This window comes from Crocodylus porosus, unplaced genomic scaffold, assembly GCF_001723895.1.
Source record: "Crocodylus porosus isolate Cpor-Errol unplaced genomic scaffold, CroPor_comp1, whole genome shotgun sequence".
Classification (NCBI taxonomy): Eukaryota; Metazoa; Chordata; order Crocodylia; family Crocodylidae; genus Crocodylus; species Crocodylus porosus.
This window is the reverse complement of record NW_017728948.1, coordinates 22,573,814-22,599,102: the sequence shown is the minus strand read 5'-3', so window position 1 is coordinate 22,599,102 and position 25,289 is coordinate 22,573,814. Positions and strand designations below refer to the sequence as shown.

At 42.5% G+C, this 25,289-nt stretch overlaps 1 protein-coding gene across 1 annotated transcript in view; it reads left to right on the top strand.

Moving 5' to 3' along the window:
* EVC (EvC ciliary complex subunit 1) overlaps positions 1 to 25,289 on the top strand; it is a 114,251-nt gene that overhangs the window by 8,962 nt on the left and 80,000 nt on the right. The window contains exons 2-8 of the mRNA XM_019553029.1: positions 6,652 to 6,780; positions 10,946 to 11,029; positions 12,240 to 12,472; positions 14,567 to 14,651; positions 17,642 to 17,740; positions 21,909 to 22,046; positions 24,352 to 24,510. Of these exons, the coding sequence (XP_019408574.1) occupies positions 6,733 to 6,780; positions 10,946 to 11,029; positions 12,240 to 12,472; positions 14,567 to 14,651; positions 17,642 to 17,740; positions 21,909 to 22,046; positions 24,352 to 24,510 (846 nt within the window). The 5' untranslated portion in view covers positions 6,652 to 6,732. The remainder of the gene's footprint in view (positions 1 to 6,651; positions 6,781 to 10,945; positions 11,030 to 12,239; positions 12,473 to 14,566; positions 14,652 to 17,641; positions 17,741 to 21,908; positions 22,047 to 24,351; positions 24,511 to 25,289) is intronic.

Genomic DNA, 25,289 nt, shown 5'->3' with positions numbered 1-25,289 from the left:
GCTTTTCCAGGCTAAAGAGTCCTATGGCTCTCAGCCTGTCATCGTAAGATCTGTTTTCCTGACACTGGAGTCTATTGGAGCATGGCAATTACCATGTTCCACCAGACTTGATTCAAGTCTTCTCCTATGTGCTGCAATTCCAGCGTATCGGAACAGCCTCCGTGCACATTTATATGTGCCAATGGAAGTTTGGCACTTTAATTATTTAATCAGGATTGGAGTCTTTTAGGCACTATGATGGACTTGGGACTCTTCAGTCTGGAGAAGGGAAAGCTCAGGGGGGACTTGGTGACAGTGTACAACTTTGAAAGAGGAGTACATCAGGACCTGAGAGGACATCTGTTCACCAGAGCTCCCCAAGGGATAACAAGGTCTAATGGCCCTAAACTTCAGGAAGGCCGATTTAGACTGGATAGAAAAAAAATGTTCTTTATGATGCATGTGTCCAGGGTTTGGAACAAACTCCCCCCAGAGGTGGTTCAAGCAGCCACTCTGGACTCCTTCAGAAAACAGCTGGATTTATTGCTTGCTGGGGTCACTTAATCCCAGCTGACTTCCCACCTATGACAGGGGGCTGGACCTGATGATCTCATGAGGTCCCTACCAGCTCCTAATGTCTATGAAATCTATGTATGGGTGTTAAAAGAAAAAAAAAAAAAAGTAATTTTTTCCAATACCTTCAGACAACATTCTGTTCTCTAACACCTTTCAGTCAGTTTGCCCATATGTACAAATTGGCTTGGTGCAATGAAAATGAGTGCAAGCAAGGGTTAAAGAAGAAGTTACCAGAACAACAAGGAAAGCTGCTAAAGCAACGCCAGAAAAGACACATGGCAGGGTCTGACTCCTTTTCAAGAAATAGCTGGCCTGCTTGTGGGGCAGGCTTGCCAGTTAAAAGGGAATCAGAACGGTGACTGCGGGAAGGGGAAAGAGAAAGTCAGGATGCCAGGGCATTCACTGGAGACAGCGGCTGATGAGGAGTGTGGAAACTGGCACAGAGACCTGAGCCAGGCAGCACAGAGACCACTCTGTGGACCTAGGAATTTGGTGAGAGTTTTCTGGGCCGGAGGGGACATTGAGAGTCAGACAGAGAACAAGAATTTGCTCCCTCAAGTCTGTTGCTAGGAGATGAACAGGAGGGTCACCTGGAGCCTAAGATTAAGGAAGTGCTGAGTAAGCTGCAAGGGGCAGTCAGTCCTGACCAGGAAACAAGTTAAGGATTAACCTCTGCCTGCATTTCAAGTCTCAGCCCAATGCAGCTTGTTTGGGCACAAACCTTTGGTTTGATATTAAGGCCTTCAAATCGGGCTTAAAGGTAACCAGTGAAGCTGATCTTTTTCACACACCGGTGTAACAAGTGCAGCAGACATCTCGGTTGGAAGAATCTGACAAGACTAGGACTGGCAGAAATCGTAGAGTAATCGGACTTTGAAGCTGGAGTCAAGATTGGGACGGCTCTGATGAGTAACTTACCTAACAAGACATTTAACGTCAAGGTGGTGCAAGGCTGGGGTGTGAGGGGAAGGAGGATTCCCAGAATCTCACTCAGAGAAGAGATTCACTGAGTTCCAATTTCAAAGAGTGGAAGGTGGGTTGTGATGGGACTGGACACCTCCCAAGTCATTAAGATCAATGTAACCACATGACAGGAAACCTCATCAAGATTGCAGCCCGCCGCTTCCAGGATAAGGAGGCACGGTGGGGGGTTTTTTAGAACAACCGCAAAGCAGAAACATCGGCAAGGTGGGTAGGGAGTGTCTGAGCCAACGCTTGGCCTTATTAACTTTACTGCTCTCATAACTTTACTTTTTTAATAGATTAGTTTGATGAGGCTCCATAGGGAATGGCGTTAACCCTAATTTTACCCAGCATCTTTATTAAGGGTCTATAGCAAAAAGAAAATACTACAGATTAAATTCACAAATAACAAACTGGGAGATGTTGCAAACATTTCTGGTAAAGTAAGGTAACAGGTTCAGAAATGTGAACAAGACATGACAGCGATTCAACCTGGAAAATGCACATTAAAGCACCATAGATAAATAATCTAAATCATACTGTATTTTCTCAAATATAAGGCGAAACTTTCTCCCAAATCAAAAGCAGGGGAAAAGCTCCAGGTCTTACATTTGCACATGAGTAAACCTCATTAAATACTTCGTCTATCATTAAACTGCATGTGCTCAGTAATGAAAATCAATTATAATGTTGATTAAATGCAGTCAACACTGAGTATAACTATAAAACACAAGGCCCGTGGTGGGCAGATATACTGATGGGAACATACGTACGTACGTGTGTGTGTCCCTTAAAAAAAAAACAAAAAAAAAACAAAAAAAACATGGGCAGTTGTTCCCCCAGGAGGGAATAAGTACTGGGCCTGGAAGTACTGCAATACCAGGCTGGCACTTGGAGAGCCTGAACAAGCTCTGACACCCTCCCCTGGTGCCAAAAATGCTGATGCAAACCTTTTTTTTTGGCCCCTAAAAAAAAAAAAAAAATAGGCGGGTGTTCCTTCCACAGGGAACTGGCACGGGGCTTAGAGGTACTGCAATACCAGACCAGCAGCGAGAGGGTCAGAGCCAACCATAACACCCTGCTCTTTGGTGCCAAAAATGCTACATTTGGTCTTAGCTAAAAAGGCTGAGATAGTGATGGGGCTGTGTCTCTGTGTGTGTGTGTGTGTGTGTGTGTGTGTGTGTGTGTGTGTGTGTGTGTGTGTGTGTGTGTGTGTGTGTGTGTGGTGCTTAAAAAAAATGGGCAGGTGCTCACTCCGCAGGGAACTGGCACCAGGCCTGGAGCTACTGCAATATGAAACCAGCACTGGGAAAGCCAGAACCAGCCCTGACACACTCCCCTTGGTGCCTGGGTAGGTTAGTGCAGCCCATTGGAATAAGATACATCATAGTGCCCACTAGGCACAGTCCCCCCTCTGCACTGACTCTTTCAAGTCATAGTGAGCTACACTATGTACATTTCAACTGCCTCTTCACTCTCACAGCTGAGCTGTGCCTTCCTTTCCCATTTCCAATTATTCCTGTTATTTTACCAGCCTTAAATGTCTGGCAAACATCACCAAATGGGGCCTTAAACAGTTCTGCCTATAAATTTTTGGAGGATCCTGGAACTACTGACAAGTTCCAGTAATGAGTAGGGAGCTAATTAACACGTGGGTCCTTTGTGCAGGGGTACCAGGATGGATGCAACTATAGGTGCAATTAACACGACATGGCTCTAGTTCCATTTGAGCCAAAGAAAACTGCTCCCAGGCACAGCATCTACTCGTGCACTCAGGGCAGTAGAAAGTTGAGAGGGCAGAGCAGCCCTGAACTGGCAGAGAGCACTGGAGGTCAACCCCAGGCTCCAGGTGGTAGTGCCTGCTGGCAGAGGGACTGGCTGGGGCACAAGGTTGCTGAGAATTCAGTGCCATTTGGCTAGGCAGCAGAAAGCCCCTGCACCTTCGTACCCTCGTGCCCCAGCCAGCCTCTGTCACTGTCTGCATGTGCATTTCAGTGCAGTTACTTACTCTGCTGTAAGCTAGTACTGTCCCTGACAGCACTATGTTATGGCAGAGCTAATCAGTTTACTGCGCCCTAATACAGGTGCAGGTGTAGACAGTAATGCTTTACTGAGGAGCTAATTAGTCTACTCCATAGAAAAGTGCACGTGTAGATGCACACGCATATATTGAGCAATGCTGATCTGTGGGGTCACTGTGGCTTAAAACACTGTTGACTAAGCTGGGACTCAACCCAATTAACTCTATGGTAAATCATGAGCCCTTTGCCTTTAGCCAAATACAGGGGTGTGCCAAATATGGCCTGAAGGCCAGATCTGGCCCATTAAGGGATTCTGTCTGGCTTGCGGCAGGTCCCTCAGTCCTACCAGCCTATGGTGTGTGCAGCCTGTCCCACCACCCCCAGGCATGCAGCAGGGCAGGGGCACGGCTAGAGTCAGCTTTCCAGCAGTCCCCGCAGCTACAGCTCCTGGTTGCCACTGCCTGTGTTGCCATCACCAGACCTGGCCCTGCTACCTGGACACCCTGGCCTGTCCGTTCTGCACCCACCACCAAGGACATCAGATGGAGAGGGCGGGCAGGTAGGCAGATTCTCCATAGAGACTAGCTGGGACCTCCGCAGAAAGGGTGTGTTTGGCTGGGAGGATGGGATGGGATGGGATGGGGCTGCAGGTAAGCAGGAAGTGGTGTCAGAGCAGGACAAGCAGGAGCAGGATCACAGGCCGGTGACAGTGCAGGGCCAAGGTGTAGGGCAGAGCCACAATATCTTCCCTGCATGTCTCTGTCCATGGAACTGGCGCTCATCTCAGGGATGTGAGAGGAGCAGATTATGGCTTTAACCTGGGCCCTGGCCCCACATTGTCACTGCTCTGAGATCCCAGCCCTGCCTACCCATCCCACTCATGGCTACCATTCCCTGCCCTGTCCCATTCACTCAGCCAAGCACATCCTGCTCACTGTGGTACTGGCCAGCCTCCATGGAGACCCCACTCGCTCCATCCAGCACCTCCAGTGGTTGGTGCAGGGTGGATGGGCCCTGAGCTGGATAGGATCAGTGCTCCACCTCCCGTGTGGGCCAGGGCAGTACCCCCATTCTACAGCAGCTCACCAAGACTCCTTAGGGCCATCCAGCCCAAATAATTGCCCACCCCTGGACTAATAGCATGCATAGTTTGTGCTATAACTTGCAGCAGTTTGAAAAAGGTAAAATGCATCAATTCTGGATTAACTAAATTACTACAGGCATATTTACTTCAAAATCGGCATTCTATAAAATACTGATAACACTGTATTTGGAAGATGATATACAACTGTGAGCACCAAAATTGTGGAGATAGAAAAATAAAAATCTCAAAGAAACAAAAATATTCGAAAGCAGAAAGGGTTATATACCATGCAAGGGTGCCGAGAGGGCTCAATATGTATTGTGTGACCCAACAACTACTGAAGTTCCACGTAGCTCCATAACGAGCCTAGACTAGGTGAAATATGATTTCTTAGAGAGCTTGGTAAACCCCCATGTAGGACCCTTAGCCCCACCTAGTAAAATCCACTCCTGAGAAAGGCAAGGAAGGTGAAGTCAAGGCAGGAAAGCTATGGAGTGTCTGTAATAGCTGCAGAGACCCCTCCTTGCCTTCCTTTGTCCCACCAAACCCTTTGAACCACAGAGGTGGTCTAACTTCTATAACAATGTGATTATTTAAATTACTTCCATGCTGTATAAGTCTTTACACTGTATTCATCACCAGAATATAAGACTACCTTCCCAACAGTACATAAACAGTGACAAACAGCTGTCACCTGTTGTTTGTTTTCCCGTCCTCCTGCACAGGGGAGAGGCAATGCAGCAGAGTGGTTTGTTTTGTCAGGCTTGCTTTGTTTGCTTGTTTTAAATGTAGCAGTTGCTAAGGGTTTCTTAGAGAAGGCAAAAAAATGCATCTTGTATATAGAGCAGGAAGTAGCATGAGGTTTATGAAGGACTGTAGGTCCTGGGAAAGTTGGTTCTGCAAACTCAAACCAGCCCCTGACAGATTTCTTTCCCCTGCTCAGACAGGTGTCACACTTTACTGTCCAAAGGAGAAAAGTTGCCAGCTATCGTCTTCAATCCAGAGCTCAAGTTATTTTAGACATCCTAGGCATAAGATCAGGTCCTGGAGCCCTGCACCACCACTACCCAGCCCTGCACACCAGGACCAGGGTCTGGGGTCCCACATCGTCCCTGTCCAGCCCCACATGGTGGAATCAGGCCCCAAGCTGCTGTGCATGCCCAATCTAGCACACAAAGCCGTGGCCTTATGGGAAGCCTTGCAGGCCAGATGACCTGGCAGCAGAGGCTGGATCTGGCCTACAAGCTAGGGATTGAAAGCACCCACTGTATAGGATACAAGCATAGAGATGGAAAGAAAGGCTTAGTGTTCTCACAGAAGCACGTACTGCGGAGAAGATGAGTTGCGCAGTTTTATACTAAGTGGCATTTCTTCAGTGCTGATTTCATCAGTCTGTCTGAGATCAGGCTCTAATTTACATGCATGTAAATAGCAATTTTTACATGTACATAGCAATTTTTTTTCATGCCCATTATAGCAGCCCCAATACTTGAGGCACATATGCAATCATCCCATGGACAAACCCATTGCCCATCCCCACACCCAAAGTAGTTTAGTGTCACCAGAGAGGAGCAAGAATGTTTCCAAGTTAGTCTCTTTCATTATTCTAGGTAATCAGGGCACTTTTACATGCACTCTGATTAGAGCAGACTCAATTAACCAGATTCTCCAGCATGCTGCAGCATCTTGTGTATTCAGCATCCCACAGTTCACAATGGCGGCAGAGGTGCTTTAACTGAAGTGGGGAATACACAAGACACTGCAGGTGTTTTTATTAGGGCACCTACTGAGAGCTGCTCTAATTAAAATGTCCCTGTGCCCTCCAAAAACCATCAAAATGCTGTATTTTAAATTTCTAATAATTGGAATATTTATTCCAAAATAATTGTGTATAAAAACTATGCAATTTGCCACATATAATTATATCAATATAAACAGTCAGATACTTCAGGTAAATTTAGCAGATTTAAATTTTTTTCCATTGCTGTCTTTTTTGTTTTGTTTTTTTTCCATATCCTGGAATTTCAGGCAGATGATTCCCAAAGACTTCTGGAAAATTTCCACCCTGATGTCCACAGGCATCTTTATGAAAACGAGCCCTTACCAAGTATGAAGAAAATAGAAGCTCATAAATCAAAGAAGGCAATGGCACTGGAGGTAAGGTTTTATTCCTTCTGTAGGTGTCTATTTTGTTTGGTATGCACTTTTGGTCCAGATTGAGTTCATCAGGCTTGGGTTCAGGCCCTTAAAATATTAAAATAGCTCCCATAAAGATGCTGTAGTAAGAGATTGGAAATAAATTGCAATAAATTATAAACAAATGAAAAAGGAGTAAGTGTCAGGATCTTAGCAGTCTGTTGATACCTGGAAATATGACTTTCATTTATATTATCTGGCTGAATGACACAATTTTTTACTCAGGCAACATTTCAGTTCAAGTCAACTGGAATCTTTCGCCGAGTAGTGCCTGTTGGGAGTACAGCCACTCTTCCCATACTATCATCCTCCTGTACCTTCCAAGAAGCATATTCACATTACTTGCAAGTAAATGAATTGGGCTTGGTAAATTTGCATATGAGCATTCACTTCAGTTGAAGGTCAGATACACCCAACCTCAAGCAGTAGAGAGGGATAAGGCAGTGATCTAAACAAAATATGATGTGTGTATGCTAAAAGTGAGCGAGTGTGTGCTATATTAGGCATGACAACTTTAGGACTCTGAGTGTTACTTAGAATTCTGTTTTATCTGAGGAAGGGAAGGGGAAAAGGAGGGGTGTTCATTGTGTGTATGTATCAGTTTTCAGGGTATGGTTTAGGTGTGGCATCCATTGCTGTTTCTATTTGTTCTATTTATCCATTTACCATGTTGGACCAGCAGTCTGTGATAGCAAAGGGTCATCAACCTAGACGCTCTACCATTTAAGTGTCATCACACTGAACTATATGCTGGCTTTTATCACTTACAGGCCTGGGTCAGGGAGTCTGAGGACAGTGACAGTTGGAGGGATGTCAAAGGACCAGAGTCCATCTTTCACCAGTTCAAAGTGAGGGAGTACCAGGAGCTTGATGAGGCAGAAGCCTGCCTTCATTAGCACAGACTCCCTTGGCCTCTAGGGGAAGGGGAAGCTAAAGGAAGAAATGTATCCTCACTGGGGTCACCAGACCCCGGTTGTCTTTCCTGTCTAGTGCAGTGGAGCTGGACCCTATGATCCTGCAAGGTCCCTTCCAGCCCCTAACAATCTATGAATCATTCAGGATGTGTGTTGTTTTCTAACTGACCCATATCCTTTTCCTTTATCTGTCGACTAGAGATTCACGGTGTTCAGAGGCCTTGTGCTAAGCATGTGTGTGAGTATACACGTGACGTGTGTTGCACGCCCCTGAAAAGTTAGACTGCATCTCCAAGTGGTCAGTGAAACTGGAGTTCTGGGTGAAGGTGCATTTGGGCTGCAGGAAAGCCTGAAATATCCACACTAAACCTGAAGCAATACATTTGGTCTGTGGGTCCAGATCTTGGGACTGGATGCTAGACTATGCACCCAAAATATCTGCCTAGAGACCCCAAAACAGGGGCAAATGTCTGGATTTTATTTAGGCTCTTGAAGACTTCAGCAGCCCATTAGAGAGGACCCTAATACAGCAATCTGGTACATGTCCAAACAAAGGAACTATTACCAAATCTTTGGCAGGACAGTATCTGGAAAATCAGAAATCAGGAAGCTAAATTGAGTATGAATACAGCAAAGAGAAACTCAGTTTAGTGGATGGAGAGACAGGGTAACACTAAGCATGTCAAAGGATAGCTGTGGGTCCAGCGACTTCTTTTATGGGGAACAGAATCTTCAAGCAAGCGACAGCTGTTGAGACAGGGAGGAGTCAAGTGAGACGAGATACTAAGGTACCAGCATTTTTGGCAAGGAATGAACAGCTCTCAGAGTCCAAAGAACTCCCTCAAAAGGCAACTGTAAACAAGGAAGAAAATAATTCACTCCTAATCAAGACTTCAAAGTGTTTGGCTCTTTACGTTCAGGGGTCAGGCTAAGCCTTCTCTTTCCCTTTTCTTGTGTTTTCTCGCTCATGGGCTGTTTTTCAGGCATTAATGCAGCTCCATGAGGAAGAGAGAGACAGACCAGGATGTATTGCCTAGCAGCTGTTCTGACCATCCTCAGTACTAGGCAAACTAGTGTAGGGCTTCTTCTGTGAACAAAAGGAGCTGGTATATTGCTTACTCTGGTCCAGTAGTGAGGAGCTGGCCCACAGTCACGAAGCCCATAAAATACTTGAGAAGCAATCTTATTTTGATATTCTCAGTTCACTGCCTTTCATTTAAAACAGAATTGACTGCTACTGATGCAGTAAGAGGAGTCATGAATGCAGTTTGCTTATAGACTACTCATTCTAAAGAATAAATTATCAACATCTGCAGCACGTCAGTTGTATTTAACCAGCACAGACCTTGCTTGCAATCAGTAGCAGTTATAAGAAATACAGCACTTGAAATCTACTGTAAAGTCCCGATAGCCAATGAATTCTCATATCTAGGAATAATGACAAACTAAAAAGCATTGGTCAAAGGTTCTTAGTCATGAACCAATATATCAGTAGCAATGATTAGATCCTATCTGGGGAGTGTTCCCTTTGCAGACACTTCTTTATTTGCATAAATTTATGCATAACAGCATCCCCATTGCATTTCAGAATCTATTCCTCAATCACCACAGTAATTTCTATAGTATGATCATGTTTCAAATACGTGAGATTTTCTCCAGCATGTTTAGCACACTACCTTGTTTTAAAGGGGATTTTCCTTCCCCTTTCTCAAACCAAATCTGTTCCAATTGCCATTGGTAAAAGCAAAAGCTGTTAGTAAAGCACTGATTCACAAACCAGCATAGTTGAAAAATGCTCTTGGATAAGTTATAGAACTTCAGAAATTGAGTATTTCCACTCTGGGCCCTTCTCCATTATAATAATACCTAGCACCTAGTATTGGCATGTAAATCAATAGGACTAAGCATAAGCCAGCGTATCACTGTCTTGCTCTTAGTCTTGCACTTATTAGCGAGGCCCAAAATAACCTCTGGATGTCAATGCAATTGACATGAAAAAGGTGCAATAATAAAGAATGATAATGAGTGATCCATTTTGTTTTTCCTCTTCTCATTTTAGTGTTTATTCTTAAGTCCATTAGTGCTTTGATATTTCCTAGAAAAATCCTTGAACTGGAAACCACAATAATTTCAAGGTAACAGATTGTTCTAGTAGTAATGAAAGAAACACAACAGGTAAAATAAACAAACAGCACCTAAAACATTTTTTTTTTTTTATCTAACTGTTGCTTATAGCCCACCTTCCCAATGAGCCCCTGAAGTCTACCAAAAATACAATGGATTACCCACTGCTTCCGTACATAAGGAAGCAGTAAACAGAGAACATGAGCAGATACTTAGCCTAGCTGTGATTTTCTAGGAACAGAATGCATTGGCTGTATGATGGATTTAGGAACATACATGGGGGGAAAGGGGGGGTCCAATTCTTACTTTAATAATTGAAAAATTACCTACTGTGTTAAATCTGTTGCTTTTTATTTAAATTGAAAATTAGAGTTAGGTGCATCATAGCAATGCCTACCCAGGCTATCCTGAGACATTCCATTAGCAATATTTATTACTGAAGTAATTTCAGACTCCACTAGACAAACTGGATCTTCTTTGTTGGCAGCAAAGAAAAAAAAAAAAAGAAAAAGAAAAAGAAGTTGTGAAAACTATCTGTTGTCCATTATAACTTGCAAGAATGAAATAATTTTGGCTGTCTATACACATGCTCTGAGGCAAGGAGGGTTATTATAATTGAGAGTGGCTCTCTAGGAATTACTCTAATTAAAACATCTCACCATCACATGTATTAAGCCCCCATGGGTTTAAAAATGGCAGTGGGATGCCATATTTTAACCTCATTCAACAAGGTGTCCCAGTGGCCATTTTAAACCCACAGGGGCTTATACATGTGGCCGTGAGGCCATGCTGGAGCATTCCAATGCGAATGCAGACCACCACATGTACAGGCAGCCTTCTTGAGCACTAGCAATGTACGTCTAGACTAGCAGTTAGAAAAACATACCATGGTTTTCTGTCTTCTGTGGATTTAATACTCTGGCCTGAATTATGAGAAGACTTCATACCAGAGTATAAATCCAAGGACAGCCAGTGATCAATTCCTGAGCTGGGCAAACAAAAGGAGGGTGTGGTACTTCTGCTAAACCTCTAACAGCATTACTGTCCTTATTAAAGCTTACATTAGTTTCTCTTCTCTTTCCAAACAGGGAAGTGAGTCACCTTTGACTAGTAACATCACAGCATTTGCGTTAAAGGCAAAAGTCATCTATCCAATCAATCAAAAATTCAGGGTAAGAATTTAGATGGTTTATGAAAAATCAGTGACAGTATCTTTATGCCAAAGATATTTGGCATAAAGTCGGTGAAAAATATTAAGCCTTTTAGGGCAACTTTTTGTTTGCTTATAGCAAATAAATTTAGGCATTACTATACGAGGCATCAGCTACCCTCAACTCCATCCAAATCCCCAGTGATTCACAGCATTTACAAGTCAATGAGAGATTTTTCATTAACCGTGATTACAGCCTGGTTTAAATTACAGGCCCAGCTCGCTAATACAGTGGCCCAGTCATGGCATGGGCCACCATTTGTGCACCCAGATCATGGTGTCTCCCCTCCCCTAGATCCTCTTGTTGCTCCAGTTTGCTGATGGCTGCTACAGGCTGGGGAAAGCATTCCTCAGACAGCAGCAAAAGCCTAGTAGCCCAGGGGAGGGGAGAACGGGTTGCAAGAGGGACAGAGGGATGAGAGAGCTTGGGGACGGGGACAGGAGGGGCTGTTTGCTCCTCTAGGTGGGAAGGGGTTGGAGGTGCCTTAGCAGATGGCCCTTGCCCCAGGTAGGGGAGGGATTGTTAACTCCTCAGCATGCGTGTTCTCTCCCCCAGCCTCCAGTGCCCCAGTTTTGCCACCCAGAGGAGCAAACATCCCCATCTCTACCCAGTTCCAGGGCTGTTGGCCAAGGCTGCCCCAACCCCTTGCACCCCAGTTTGCTCACCCAGAGGACTAAACAGCCCCTCCCCTCCCAATCTCCAAGCTCTGTTCTCCCCCTATCTCTGTTGCAACCCATTCCCCAGGATGCTAAACTTTTGCTGCTGTCTGGCAAATGCTTTCCCCTGCCTGCAGTAACCATCTTGTTGCAATGAAATACCATGATATGGCCACTGGCTGGGGGCATTCCACAGCAAATCACATTTTTCATTAAAAATGTCATTTAATTTTGTGATTTTCATGACAGATGCAAAACTGTGAGGGGGGCTGGCCCTTAATAAGGAAATCAATTCATTAAAGAGAATAAATTAATTATTTATGGTGGATAAAATATTTTCTAGGCAACAGATGTAAGAAACTTGATCAGAGTAACAGACCACAAGTTCTGTAAAGTTGTGTCATCTATAGTATTGCACAAAAGGCTAATGCATCCAACGCAAATGTATTAGCTGCTCATCATCATAATGCTGTGCTGTGTTAATTAAACCTGTATTTATACTTTTTTAATTCTAGCCACTGGCAGATGGATCATCCAATCCATCTTTGCATGAAAATCCAAAGCAGGCTGTTCTGCCTAATCAAGTAGTGGAAGCTTCCACTTCAAGCAGCCTTGGATCCCTCAGTCAAGGAGACAAAGAAGACTGTAGCTCATCTACAACAATACATTCTGCAACTAGTGATGACAGATTTCAGGCTCGAACCTTCCTAAAGGTGACCTGCTTCCCTGAAGTCCTGACTTGTGAGAGGTAAAGGGCAAAAAAAACAAACAACCCTTTTATTCAAGCTTGGTAATTTGCTAACTCATGATGTATACTTGCACTTATTTTTTTTTCCAAACAACTGCTAAAAGACTGGCACAAATGAAGTCGTGGTTCTTAAATCCATTTGTTAAAAGCAGGAACTCTGTATATAAAAAATCTAAAATTAGGGGCTGCAGTCCCTAGAAAAAAGTGTTTTTAGGGACCAACGAGATTGCATGCTATTGTGACTTGCAAATTGGTTTATGATAGAGTTCTAGGAAACAGCATACAGGCAACAATAGCCTTCTATAACAGCACTGTGATAAGAGTCCCCCTTTTTGCCTGTATCATGTTAATGCTACAGCATTACATTTGAAAAGGTTGTCGATCACTCATAGTCCAATTCTGCAGGATTCAAACCCCTTCAGTTTCCACTGGAATCATTAGGGCTGGTTAAGTCCTTCAGTGAATCAGACTCATAAGCCCCTTTTTTTTTTTTTTAAACAGCCCTAAAATAATCCTTGTTGGAAAAGATTGTGTTTGTTCTTGTTGTATATGTTACATACTATGCTGATGGAAAGAATGTGCTTGTCTCCATTAGTTTTAAAAACACTGATACAAACCTATCCATGAAACAACAACTGAGGACAAGAAACAAAATACTGCAAAATCTTAGGCCAACTGTAGACAAAATGAGGGGCGTGTGCATGACACTTTAAAATTGGCTAAGTGCTTTTGCACTGCTTAATGGTGTTGGTATGCCTCGGCAGCATATTGCGCATTAATTCCAGCCACTATAGGAAGTTTGGCAACATAATGCACCTTAAATGATTTGGGGCACAGCAAAGTAAAATTCTCTGAGGAGTTTTAGTTTGCTGCCCCTACATCTGCGGAGCGAAGCGCTGGGCTCCATGCAGCTCCTCAGCTCTGCAGAAAGCCCTGCAGGCAACTTGGCTCCGCCCAAGAAAAGCGGCAAGCCTGATCTTCCCCCTCCCTCCCTCTGGAGCTTGTCTGCCTGAGCTGTGCAGGGGCCTGATGCTTCCCTCCACGGCTGCAGTGCCCCCAAGGCCACCTGAGCCAGGCGCCTGTGGGCAGGTGCCGGGGGGGCGGGCACCACTGCTGCAGAGGGAAGCACCAGTCCCCTCCCCGCCACAGCCCAGGGACCACTCCACCTGCTGACAGCTCACCCTCCCCTCCCCACCACCAGAGAGGCACAGCAGGGTGTGTGCATGGCCCAGGGGGTTTAAGTCGGCCCTATCTTGAAGTAGTGTTTGTAAAAACACACTGCTTCAATTTAGGGCCCCCCTTTTCTACTACACACTCCTTTAATTGCTCCTATTTTCATCACACAGCACCACCCAGACTTTTAAACCTGGGATACAAGAATTTATCTACATATTGAAGAACATTCTCCAGTGGCCTTTTTATTTAGGATTTGAACCAGCCATATTTATTGAGCAATATCTTATTCCATAGATAGTTAGTTCCATTGAAACTAAACAGTGAGTGTCCTTAATAATAATAAATTCTGCAACCCTTATTCATATTCACTGCCTCACTTAATAATCAAAGAGGCTCTTAGCTGTAATTTTCCTTCTGCCACCGAGTTAGCATATTGAGGCAGTATATGTACATTTACTTCTGGTTCCTAATTTGCAAAATAGGAAGACGATATATGTCACCGTGTTCTCCATCGGTTAAATAATGTTAATGCAGTGCAACTGGTGATGAAAAATACTTAATGAAATGCTAATTGTTGTTGTTTTTTCCTTTTTTTAAAATAGAGCTCTCTGCTTGTTCTAACCATTTCTCCATATAGCTCTCTCTCTCTCTGCCCTTCTGTGTTGTTTAAGCATTATCACACCTTATTTCTCACTGTGCAAAATTTTGGGATACTTTGTATGAAAAACAATATAAAATAAAATGATGGAACTATTATCCCAAGGAAATTGTTTTTCTGAGAATTTGGCACTTAAAAAAGAGACTATTTTACAAGAGGGTAAGGCAACCATTTTCTGTTTGCTCCGTTTTTACAATGGCGCTTTAGCACAGCATAAATAGATTGGTACTAATTCTTTTTTAACCTTTATCTTATTACAGTTTTGATGTAAAGCTGTGCCTATATAGCCTTCTTTTGAAAGACCTTCTGTTTCTTGATGTAGAACTGAGAAAGGAAAAATATATGGTAGGTACGAATTTCTTTTTCATAGCCATTTCATCCAAATTTGAGTAAGATATGGGAATTCTTTTATAGAGTTTAGAGAATAATTTATATAATTCACTCTTCTGGCTATCAGACTTCATTGAGGAAAACATAGTTAAAAGCATTATATTTTTAATTACACTATATTTTATTTTTCTATGTGTAGGCTCCATAGAGAAGTAACTGAGTAAAATCTAATAGCCTGTGTTTTATAGGTGGTCAGAATAATCTAACAATCTGTCCTGGTCTTAAACTCTATGAATGAAATAAATTGTACAGTGAAGCATAGAGGAGGAAATACGTTGTCCTTGTTTATTGGCATTAATGTATTATAATGCCCAGGACTCTGTAGGTAACAGATTATGACTCTCGCCTTCCTACAGAGCCACTGTGTTCAGTGCATGGCCCTGATTCAGCAAGACATAATAGAGAAAGTCCATCCAGGGAGAACTGAGGTACTGTCTACCTCCTGAGTAACCACAAGAGAGTGGAGCTGCCTCAGTTGAACGATGGTGGGCACAGGGGTATGAAATGCAGCCTCCAAAAGCAAAGGGAAGATTCCCCTCCAAAGCACTGGCCAGCCCAACTGAGCTGGGGCTATTTTGCAAAGTAATCTGCCACTGGTGTTATTAATTACAAAAGATTACTTAATCCTCTCAAAGTCTCTGTACACTAGTCTGCTCCTGGATTAGCACTGTACTCAGCACCCCTCTTTCAGAGCAGAATGTAAAGTTATTCTGCGTAGAACTGCAGGGTATTTTCTTCCTAACCTACATAACCAAGGAGCATTTTTTCATAATTTGGAGAGCACAGTCATTGTACTTTTAAAAAAATTCTCTAGGCTATATTTTTATTCAGTGAACAGAAAAATGGGTGCTGACCCAATTAGAAAGGAGGGGGGAGAACAGACGAAAGAGAGAAAAAGCAGCTTCTAGCAAGGAGAGAAGGACAAGTACAAAAAAAGTAGACTATAATCGAAAACAAAAGACTAGCAGGATTTTGCAAGAAGTGAAGAACTGCACATAGAAAAAATGGCATCCTCAATTAGAGATTACCTGAATTAAATGGTAACAATGGTTACTGCATGATACTTATATCCTATCTCTGTATAGATACACACACCATCAGAGTTTAGCAATTTGTTAAACTAGGAGTATTTAACCAAAAGGTAGGTTTTTCCGTACAGACACTTGGGAAGGGGAGGAAACAGCCCCTGGGAAATGGATTTCATGCATCTGGGCAACTAATCTTGAGGACCTTAAGAGGGAGAAGAAAAAAAAATGGTTGGGATCAGTATTTAAGAAGGTCTTTACCATGGCTGAATATAGAAACAGGCATTTGATCTCAAGGTCAGTCAATCATCAACTTGTGAATGGAAGTGAGGTTAAAACGCTGGGTCTCACTGCCACAGAAATCTTAAAAGAACACTACTTGTTTGCTTTTGTTTTGCAAAAAAAAACAACATTCAAGTCATAAAAAATACAGCGTTATATAGATATATACACCATCAGAATTTAGCAATTTGTTAAGCCAAGAGCTAGGTTTTTCCATACAGACACTTGGGAAGGGGAGGAACTAGCCCCTGGCATCAATCTTTTGCTTTAAGGATCAGTGTTTCCCAGAGCCAGATCTTAAAGGAGGAACAACATTGCCATCTTTAATGGCTTACCATTTTCTGGTATGTTTCAGCAAAAAGACACCCCCCAATCTCTCTTTATTCTGCTGTCCCCATGACACAGTACAGATCTTCTTTAGGGGTGCATGGTATATAAGAAAAGATTATATATATTCTAAAGCCATCACAGATCTCTAGAGCTTGGCATGGGCACTTTTTGGTTATGGATTTTACATGCATGTATATTTGAGCAACATCAGATGAGCTGCCAAAGCTAAAGGCATTCTACTGCAGGATTTATGAGAACTTTGCAGCTTAAGTATACCTGTAGTTTTAGAAAAGATGAGCATACCCTTGTGTGAGTCCTCCCCCAGACACACATCCACTGTGTATAAAGGTTTATGTTTGTTAGTCATTCTGATATTCACCAGTGAAGGTCAATTTATATAGTTCATTTTTATACAGTTTAGAAGTTGTCAGCTTGCTTTGGATATATCTATCTACACTGCTTCTGTGGGGCTCCAGAAGCACAGCTGAAAAACATATACCAGGCATCAGTTCCCACTGAGCATGCCCCTACCCCAAAAGCCACCTTTTATATCCCTTCTTGTAGCTCATTTTGACCTCTAACCTTTTCAAATGACACATTAACTCCAGAGGGAACAAGCCAGGTTGCACAGACAACCTTAACTCTGACGACAGTCTAAACTTTGATATTTGAGAGCTTGCTTTTGCTATTGTAATGCTCTTTTAATGTCCTTATAATAATCACCAAGTTCTGCATCTGTCCAGTCTAAAGTTATAGAGTATCAATAGGATTGTACTTGCTTTCAAAATGAGCCTTGAAAGCTGGAGTGGGCAGCTTGCTTAGGGTGGTTTCACTACCTCATTTCTTGATTGGTGTGCATGGAGCAGGTGGGTGGGACAAGTTCTCAGTGGTGCTTTTGGGAGTGCTATGAAGTTTTTTAGACCTTACACACATAAAAAAACTCTTAGGCTTTGTATCAGTAGCAATAGTAGGTGTCTTTCTGGCTTGTGAGACAATAGCAGTGTGCCAAGTGAGACATCGGCTTGCTGAATGTAATCCTTGTTTGAAAGATAAAGTGAAGCTGGAGTGACCTCTCCAGGGCACAAAAGCCTGGGCAGTGCATATGGAGACATTAAGCTGGCTTTGTAGTTACCATAATAAATAATGGAAAACGTTATCCAAGGTAAAATTGAAGAGTTTGAGCATGATTACTGAAAATACTTTCATTTATTACTTGCCCTCATGTGTACCCTTAATTTAAAAAAGAATTACCGTAGCAATGTTTATTAAATTGCCATTGACTGTTGATTCTTTCTCCCTCTTAAACAGATGGTTATTCAGGTCCTCAGAGTATACCTCACAGAATTTTATCTTAAAAAGAAGATTAATGAAGAGTCATATCAGAAGATCCTTCTGAAGCAAGAAACTGTAAGTGATCCCATTATTAATATTTCAAACAGCAGAAAATAAAAAAGTGTTTTCAAGCACTTAATGCCATGCTAGCAATAGCATGCTATACCAGCATCCTTTTATGTGACAGTTTCATTTTTAGTGTGTTTCAAACTTTTCTCTTGGAGGGCAAGTGGGAGACAGGGGGTTCAGGAGCAGAGGAAAATGTTTGACAGTCTCCTTTGTCCACAGCAACTTATTACTGAATGTTGTTTCAAACAGACAATAGCAAATCAATACATTGCTGCCCCTAGTGTGTTAGGAAGAAAGCCTTTTTCACAGTTTAGGCTTGTTAGGACCTCATCTATCCCACTCAAGAGAGTTAATGAACTCTTATTGAAAATTCTTGGTCCTCCTATCATTGTTGATAACATTGTAGAAGGTGCAGTACCAGAAGAAAGTTGTAGGTTTAAAAAAAAAAAAAAAAAAAAAAAAATACACCAATTTCTTTTTCATTCTACAAATTCCATTTCTGTTTTAGAGTGCCTGTAAATAGGCAGGGATGCTTCTCTGATACGTTGTAATTACAGAGCATCAGAGCAGACTGAATTAATCAAGTCTGCTGGAGTATGCTCCAGTAGCCTCTGCATCTCATGTATTCAGTGTCCTCACATTTCGAAATGGCATCAAGGGTACTTTAACTAAAGTTCGTTGAACGAGCTTTAGTTAAAGTGCCCCTGTTGCCATTTTGAAGAGCGGGACGCTGAATAAATGAGATGCTGCAGGCACTTCAATTAGGCTTGCTCTCAGAGTCATTCTAATTAAAGCATCCCCACCCCCGAAGCACGTGTAAAGACACCCTTGTAGTCCACATGCATTGCGAAATGCAACTCTTCATCACAAGCTGGGATCGTGCTATTAACAAAAGTGAAAAATGGTGCTATAACATGAAAACATTCCTAGAAATTACCACCCATCTTACTTTTTTTATAATTAAGTAGTCTTTAAATTAAAATCCATTATGCTACATCAGCATATTTTGATCATGCAGTCTCACAGTCAGTGAATTTAACATTAGAAGCCTCAATAATATTATCTGATAACCTCTCTCTGGAGATATTTTTTTTCTGAAAGAACACTTTGCTAACTTTTAACCTTAAGTCAGTGTTGATCATATTTACCAAATGAAAGAGATTCAGTAAATAAATCCTTCTCAGCAGGAAATGACCTCAAATAAATACAGATTTGTCAATTTCCAAAATACCCCTTACCATTTACTTAATGATATTTGAGAATACTGATCTGTTCACTCGTCTAACTGAACTAGTTCAAGATGTATCAAAGGCAAGGGTGCAGATGCACGACAGGCTTACATCAGTTTTGTTCATGAGATATGAATGACAATGGGACCACATCAGATGGACGACCAGATATCCCAGAGTAGGAGACTGGAGACTGATATTACAGTGCTTCAGCCATAGCTGACAGGGAAACTGGAAACAGCTTGAGCAAATGGCCCATATTAAGCTAGGCAGTTACATTGACTAGAACTGCAGACACACAACATACACACCAGTGTAACTTATACTGTTGCATTGCCACTGCAGGTTGCTCATAGGACAATTTTACACTCAAGTAGAATGACTAACACTAGCATTTGGCTGCACGTGAGGTTGCCAACTCTATTTGAATGTACTCCAAGAGGTTTCCAGAACGCCAGCTTGCCTGCAACAAGGCAAACGTGCCCACATGCTTGCATATAATCAGTTAGGGATTACAGTGCATAGACGTTACATCAGGAAGGCAAATGCACATTACTCTTATATTTTAACCCACTGGACTACTGTATAAAATCAGATTCAACATTTAATATTTATTTTAATTAATGCCCTATCATTTATCTCCAGGGTGACTCTCAGCAGTCTCCTGGAGATTTATATCCAATTCCTAGAGAATCCTGGGCAATCCTGGAGGGTTGGCAAACCTAGCTGTATGTTACATCTCCATTTTACTTTAAATACATGTGAAGATGGTATATACTAGTTTAAAGTATATTATATATACAAACCCTAAATCTTGTTTTCTTCTGAGGCTCCTAGTGCAGGTCCCTAGAGGAAGGATTGTCCAGTGATGAGGGTGATGGCCTGGGCCATGGGCTTAATTTCTTCTGACAGACTTCCTGTGAGACTTTAAGCAGCTAGCTTTTTAGGTTCCCTGCTGCCCAGTAGAAAAGTCACAGCTGGAGGTTAAGCAACCTGGATTATGCACTTAAGGATGGGATTTACAGAAGCCAGGAAACTAAAAAGGGGAGGCATCTAAGATAGACTATGAAATGCTGAGTGGAAGGAAAGGGCCTCAGGTGCCCAACTCCATACAAGGGAGTGCCTCTCTTGGTTCAGGGTTCTCAGCCTTAAAGTCCTTCCTGAAGTTAAATGCTTTGAGAAACAAGAGACCTCTTCTTCTACTGCTACGTTGTTGCCACTATTGTTTGGACTCACACATGCCCAGACCAGCTCCCCAAAATGGTCCATCTCATCCTGGCTATTTTATGTGAGACCTGATCTTTATATCATGCCCTACAAATGAAATACGCGAATACCTGGTTTGAAAATCCTTCCAGGGCTTAGGCCCCTGGCAGCCATTTTAATTAAAGGCATGATGGAATCTCATCCATGATCCCAAGTCATGCCTCCTATCATGTTACTTATTCATAGCAGAAGGCATGGTTGTGGGATTAGAGATCAGATCCCAAATCACATCAACTGAGTAGCACTCCCAGGAAGTACAGGGGGAGCCTGGGATTATTATCCTGGGCTCACCCTGTGCCAGCAACCCAGTAGCAACCCGGGTGCCCAGTGTACCTGGCTCAATCAGCTTTCCCAGCCTCAAGAGCGCATTGGAGTCCTTGCCTCCAAGCCATCTCTGATGTTGGGAGCGCAGATCAGCTCACAGGTGCTCCCAGCTTTGGGGGTGCACCAGAGCCAAAGCACCGATATGTTCCCAAAGCTGGGAGCACTGATCAGCCAATGGGTGTGCCCAGCCTTGGGCCAATAAATCCAGTAAGCCCCCAAAGCTGGTTGCATAGAGGTAAACTTACTTAGGCAACAAACAGAATAATTAGTGATCAGAAATATGACACAATCCGATATTGATAAGAGACAAGACAAAACAACTCTCTATAAAACACATTTTCAACCATAAATTCTGATTCTGTGAGAAAGTATACTGGAATTTTGCTGTCTGCTAACATGCGACTGCTCTCCTTTAAGGCATTATATACTAACAATTATTTGGCACGCTATGAAAAGGAAAACTTAAAGCATAAAGACATGTTCAGGCACATTTAATTTGCATTTTAGTACTGACTTATTTAATGGGGATGGAAAAATGGTTTTTTCTCCCTGAATGTGCGCCATTCCCCCCACCACTGTTATTTCATTACTTTTTTAAAAAGGTTTTTGCTATAAAAGACCTTTTAGCTAGCTTTTAAGGGTTCACTTACAGTATTGCCAGGTGTACCTCTGTGTACAAAAACAAACGAACGGTCACAAACTCCTGCAAGACCGTTTCAGGCTGGACATAAGGAAGAATTTCTTTACTGTCCGAGCCCCCAAGGTCTGAAAAGTCTGCACCTCCATTGAACACCTTCAAGAGTAAATTGGATGCTTATCTTGCTGGGATCCTATGACCCCAGCTGACTTCCTGCCCTTTCGGCAGGGGGGCTGGACTCAATCTCCCGAGGTCCCTTCCAGCCCTAATGTCTATGAAATCTATGAAATAAAACATACACAAAGGTAGCTTGTATATCTGGCTACCTACAAGAACATTGGTACATATGCTTGCAGAATGCAGCTAACGGTGAGGCACAGAAGTTACATTGCTTTTGAAAATCTGGTGTGCTGCTAGAAGGATTAGAAGTATGAAGACTCAGACCGATAACTGCTAACACTTGAAGTTAGTGAAGATAGACATCGGGTCCTTTCCTGATCTCAAAAGTGATATAAAATTGAGTTAAGTAGAAATATAAAAAGTGTAGGTGAAGGTCTAAATAGTGTTACTTCAGTCTTACTCATGATTTTTTTAAAATTCTCTGATAAGTTACTATGTCTAAATAGAGCCTGGGTGTTTATTGTAGGAAGTTTACTCTTGTCTGTATTTGGTCAAGTTAAAGTTCTTTTCCTGTTTAACAAGTTACATATTTTTCCAGGATTTTGACGAACTGCAGAAACAACTTAACTCCAGGCTACAGAGTACCGAGGCCATGGGCACTCAGAATTCAGAATACCAGACCTTGGATGACTTGGAAAGGAAAGAGAGGGAATATTCTGAACATATAATAGATAATGTACCTATTATTTCATTTTAAATCTTATGTAAAGTTTCATGTTAGAATTGTTGGTAGGTATCGACAGTTTCTCTCATTTGCCATCACGTGTCTTTGGTCAGTGTTTAAAACATTCACTGATCCTGAAAGCATGCATGCATGCATACAATATAAAGTGTTTCTGACTCATTAGGAACCACCAGTATTTTTCTTTTCTGAATGCTGGACAGCATTTAGGATCACCAGAGGCATATTATTTAAATCGTTTTATAGTCTGAGCCAGGGCTGTCTAACATTTAAGCTTTAAGAGCATTCAACATTTAAGAATCCCCACAAGCCACACCAGCAGGGGCCGCATGCCACGCAGATCCCAACCCCTCCCCACACCACTGCATTGCATACCCATGCCCCCCTCACCACATGCTTGTACTCCCTCCACCTCCCACTGCACCATGCACCCAGGCTCACCTTCTGCTTCCCACACTATGCACTGCACTGCCCTGCCTGGTCCCCTGGTGTGCAGGAAGGGGAGACTGTAGGAATGGCAGGTCCAGTGAGACGGTCATGGGGGTGGAGAGGAAATAGCCCAGTCAGTTAAATCAGCACAGCCCAGGGGCTATGGTAAGAAGCTGGGCTTTCCCAGCTCTGGGGCACTGCAGTGAACACATGCAGGCATTCACTACACTGGGTTAACTTTTGCTAGACTGTGTTAATCCCAGACCTATGTAAACTTAGTCCACATCTGAGGTCAACTAACTTTAGATTGAGCATGCCACTTTTAGTGCAACCCATGCCCCATGAACCCTTGTACTCTGAAGTATTTAAACAGCCCTAACTAATGTTAGGGCAATCTAAATATAATGCTTGTACATACCCCCAGTCTTTGGCTGTTCTTTTTTCTACAAGAGAGGCTGTTCTCAAAATGCTTGGTAGTTTGTGATATACCCCAATGAAACATGCAATTTTCTTTTTAATCACCAGAAAAATACTGGTGGTTCCTAACGAGTCAGAAACACTTTATATTGTATGCATGCATGCTTTCAGGATCAGTGAATGTTTTAAACACTGACCAAAGACACATGATGGCAATACAGTGCAGTGCATTGTTAAGGTGCTTTTTCCTTAACAATAGAGGTCCCATTTGGTATTTCTTTTGAGACCATTAAAAAAAAAAAACAAAAAAAACCCACAACCTTGCAAATTTTATAGGGTTAGTCATGTATGACATTTAAGCCATGGGCAGACCTGTGTCAGAAGTGCTCCAAATTCCTCTCTAATTCAAATTCCCCTCAGATGTGTCCTCCCAGAGTACTTCAAAACCACTGCGAGTGCTCCAACTACAGAGCTGCAATAGGGCAGTTGCTTGGTCCTCTGGCGTCCCCAGCTGCTCCATCCCCCATCTTCCCCAACCCTGTCCAGGGAAGAGAGGGAACAGGGAGCACAGCCACTAAGCACTCCATCTTTTGGGACCTCTGGAGGCCATGAATATACTATATTAATATAATAATTTACCTAGCATACTTGTTAGGCTAATAAGTTACAATCTTTTTTTCTTTTCTCAATTGTACTAGTAGAGCATTTAAATGTGTGTTTTTATTAACAATCTTCAAAATCTTGTATAAATTGATTTACTTCTATAAAAAGTGAGGGTTATCCAGGAGGTACAACACTGGGTGTATCCATATGCTTTTAACGCAATGCAATGAACTCTGGAGCAGTTTGCACTGGAGTTAACTGCTCCCAGGCACAGCATCTACTCATGTGCCCAGGACCATAGCAATTACAGCCAAGGCAGAGCAACCCCAAGCTGGCAGAGAACTTGGGGGGGCAGCCCCAGGCAGCAACAGTGGGTGGTGGAGAGGCTGGCAGGAGCTGGGCATCTGGCCCCCAGCTGGCTGGGCTGACCAGATGCAATTTGCACCCAACAGTCAACTTCCATTCAAGTGTTTTATCACAGTGAATTACTCTGCCATAAAACTGTTGGGAAAAGTACTATGTTATGGCAGAGTTAACTTACTGCACCCCAGTACTGGTGCACATGTGGACAGTGATGCTTACTGCATACTAATTAGTCAATGCTGCAGTAAAGTGCATGTGTAGATGCACCCACTGATATCTAATGTTAATGTGTTGGAGAAACACTGTACTGGTAACTATGAGAACCTCTGTAGACAGTTTTCCAGAGACTGATTCTAACATTGTCCATTGTAATCCAGCAATTTACCTTCTGTGGTAGAGCAGCTCTCTCGCACATAGTACCCATTACATCATCTTTTTCTCTTTAAAAAAAAAATATATATGTTGTGGTTTATTTCTTATTTTGTAGATGGAGGCTTTCTGGAAACAGACTGACGAAGCCCAGCAGTTTGTCTTGGACCAAGCAAAATGTTCAAGTGCTAAAGCAAGAAAGATAATCATGAATCTGACTGACAAAATGATTGTAGTGGAAGAGTTATTAAGTGAATCTCAGGATTTGCAGTCAATGGTAAAGCAGACAATTTACCAACTTACCAATTACCAACTTGCTTCTCTTTATTTCAGCATTATTGTGTTAGAACTAGTTTTTTTGGTAGTAGGAACTTCTGTAAGAACTCCTAAATAGAATGAACTTGGTGCTTTAATTCTGGTTCTGAAAATGCAGCTATATCATTACGTTGGAACTAGTTATATGAATACTTTTAATATAGGCAATGAACAAGCAGCAAGAGTACTAAATTATATGGAGAAGAAAAACATGAAACCAAGCACTGGGACATTTTCTCCAATATATTTGTTGCAATGCACATGGATGGGATGACCATAATTCAAATTAAAAATGGTTCTGAGTCTTCCCAGGAGTTGAAGATATTTACCTCTGGCCTTGAGAGCAAAAAATAGCATAATTGCAAGTATTTTAGTGTTAATGCCTAATACTGTGTGCTTTTTCAATTAAGTCGGTCATTAACCCAGACTCATCTCCCCAGTATACACAATCTAGCTCACTGCATTTACTATGCTTTGGAGGAACAGTGAAAATCTGAAGTGTAACCTTATCTTAGAAAGGGAGAAGAGTAGATCTGGCTAACTGTAGGCCCATTAACCTGACTTCTGTCCTGGAGAAGATCTTAGAAAAGTTTATAAAAGAGGGCTGGCTTAATGGACGGGCTGACGCCAGCACGGATTTGTTGCAGGTAGGTCTTGCTTGACCAATCTCATTTCCTTCTACGACCAGGTGACCTATCACCTGGACAAGGGAGAAGAGATTGATGTCATATATCTTGACTT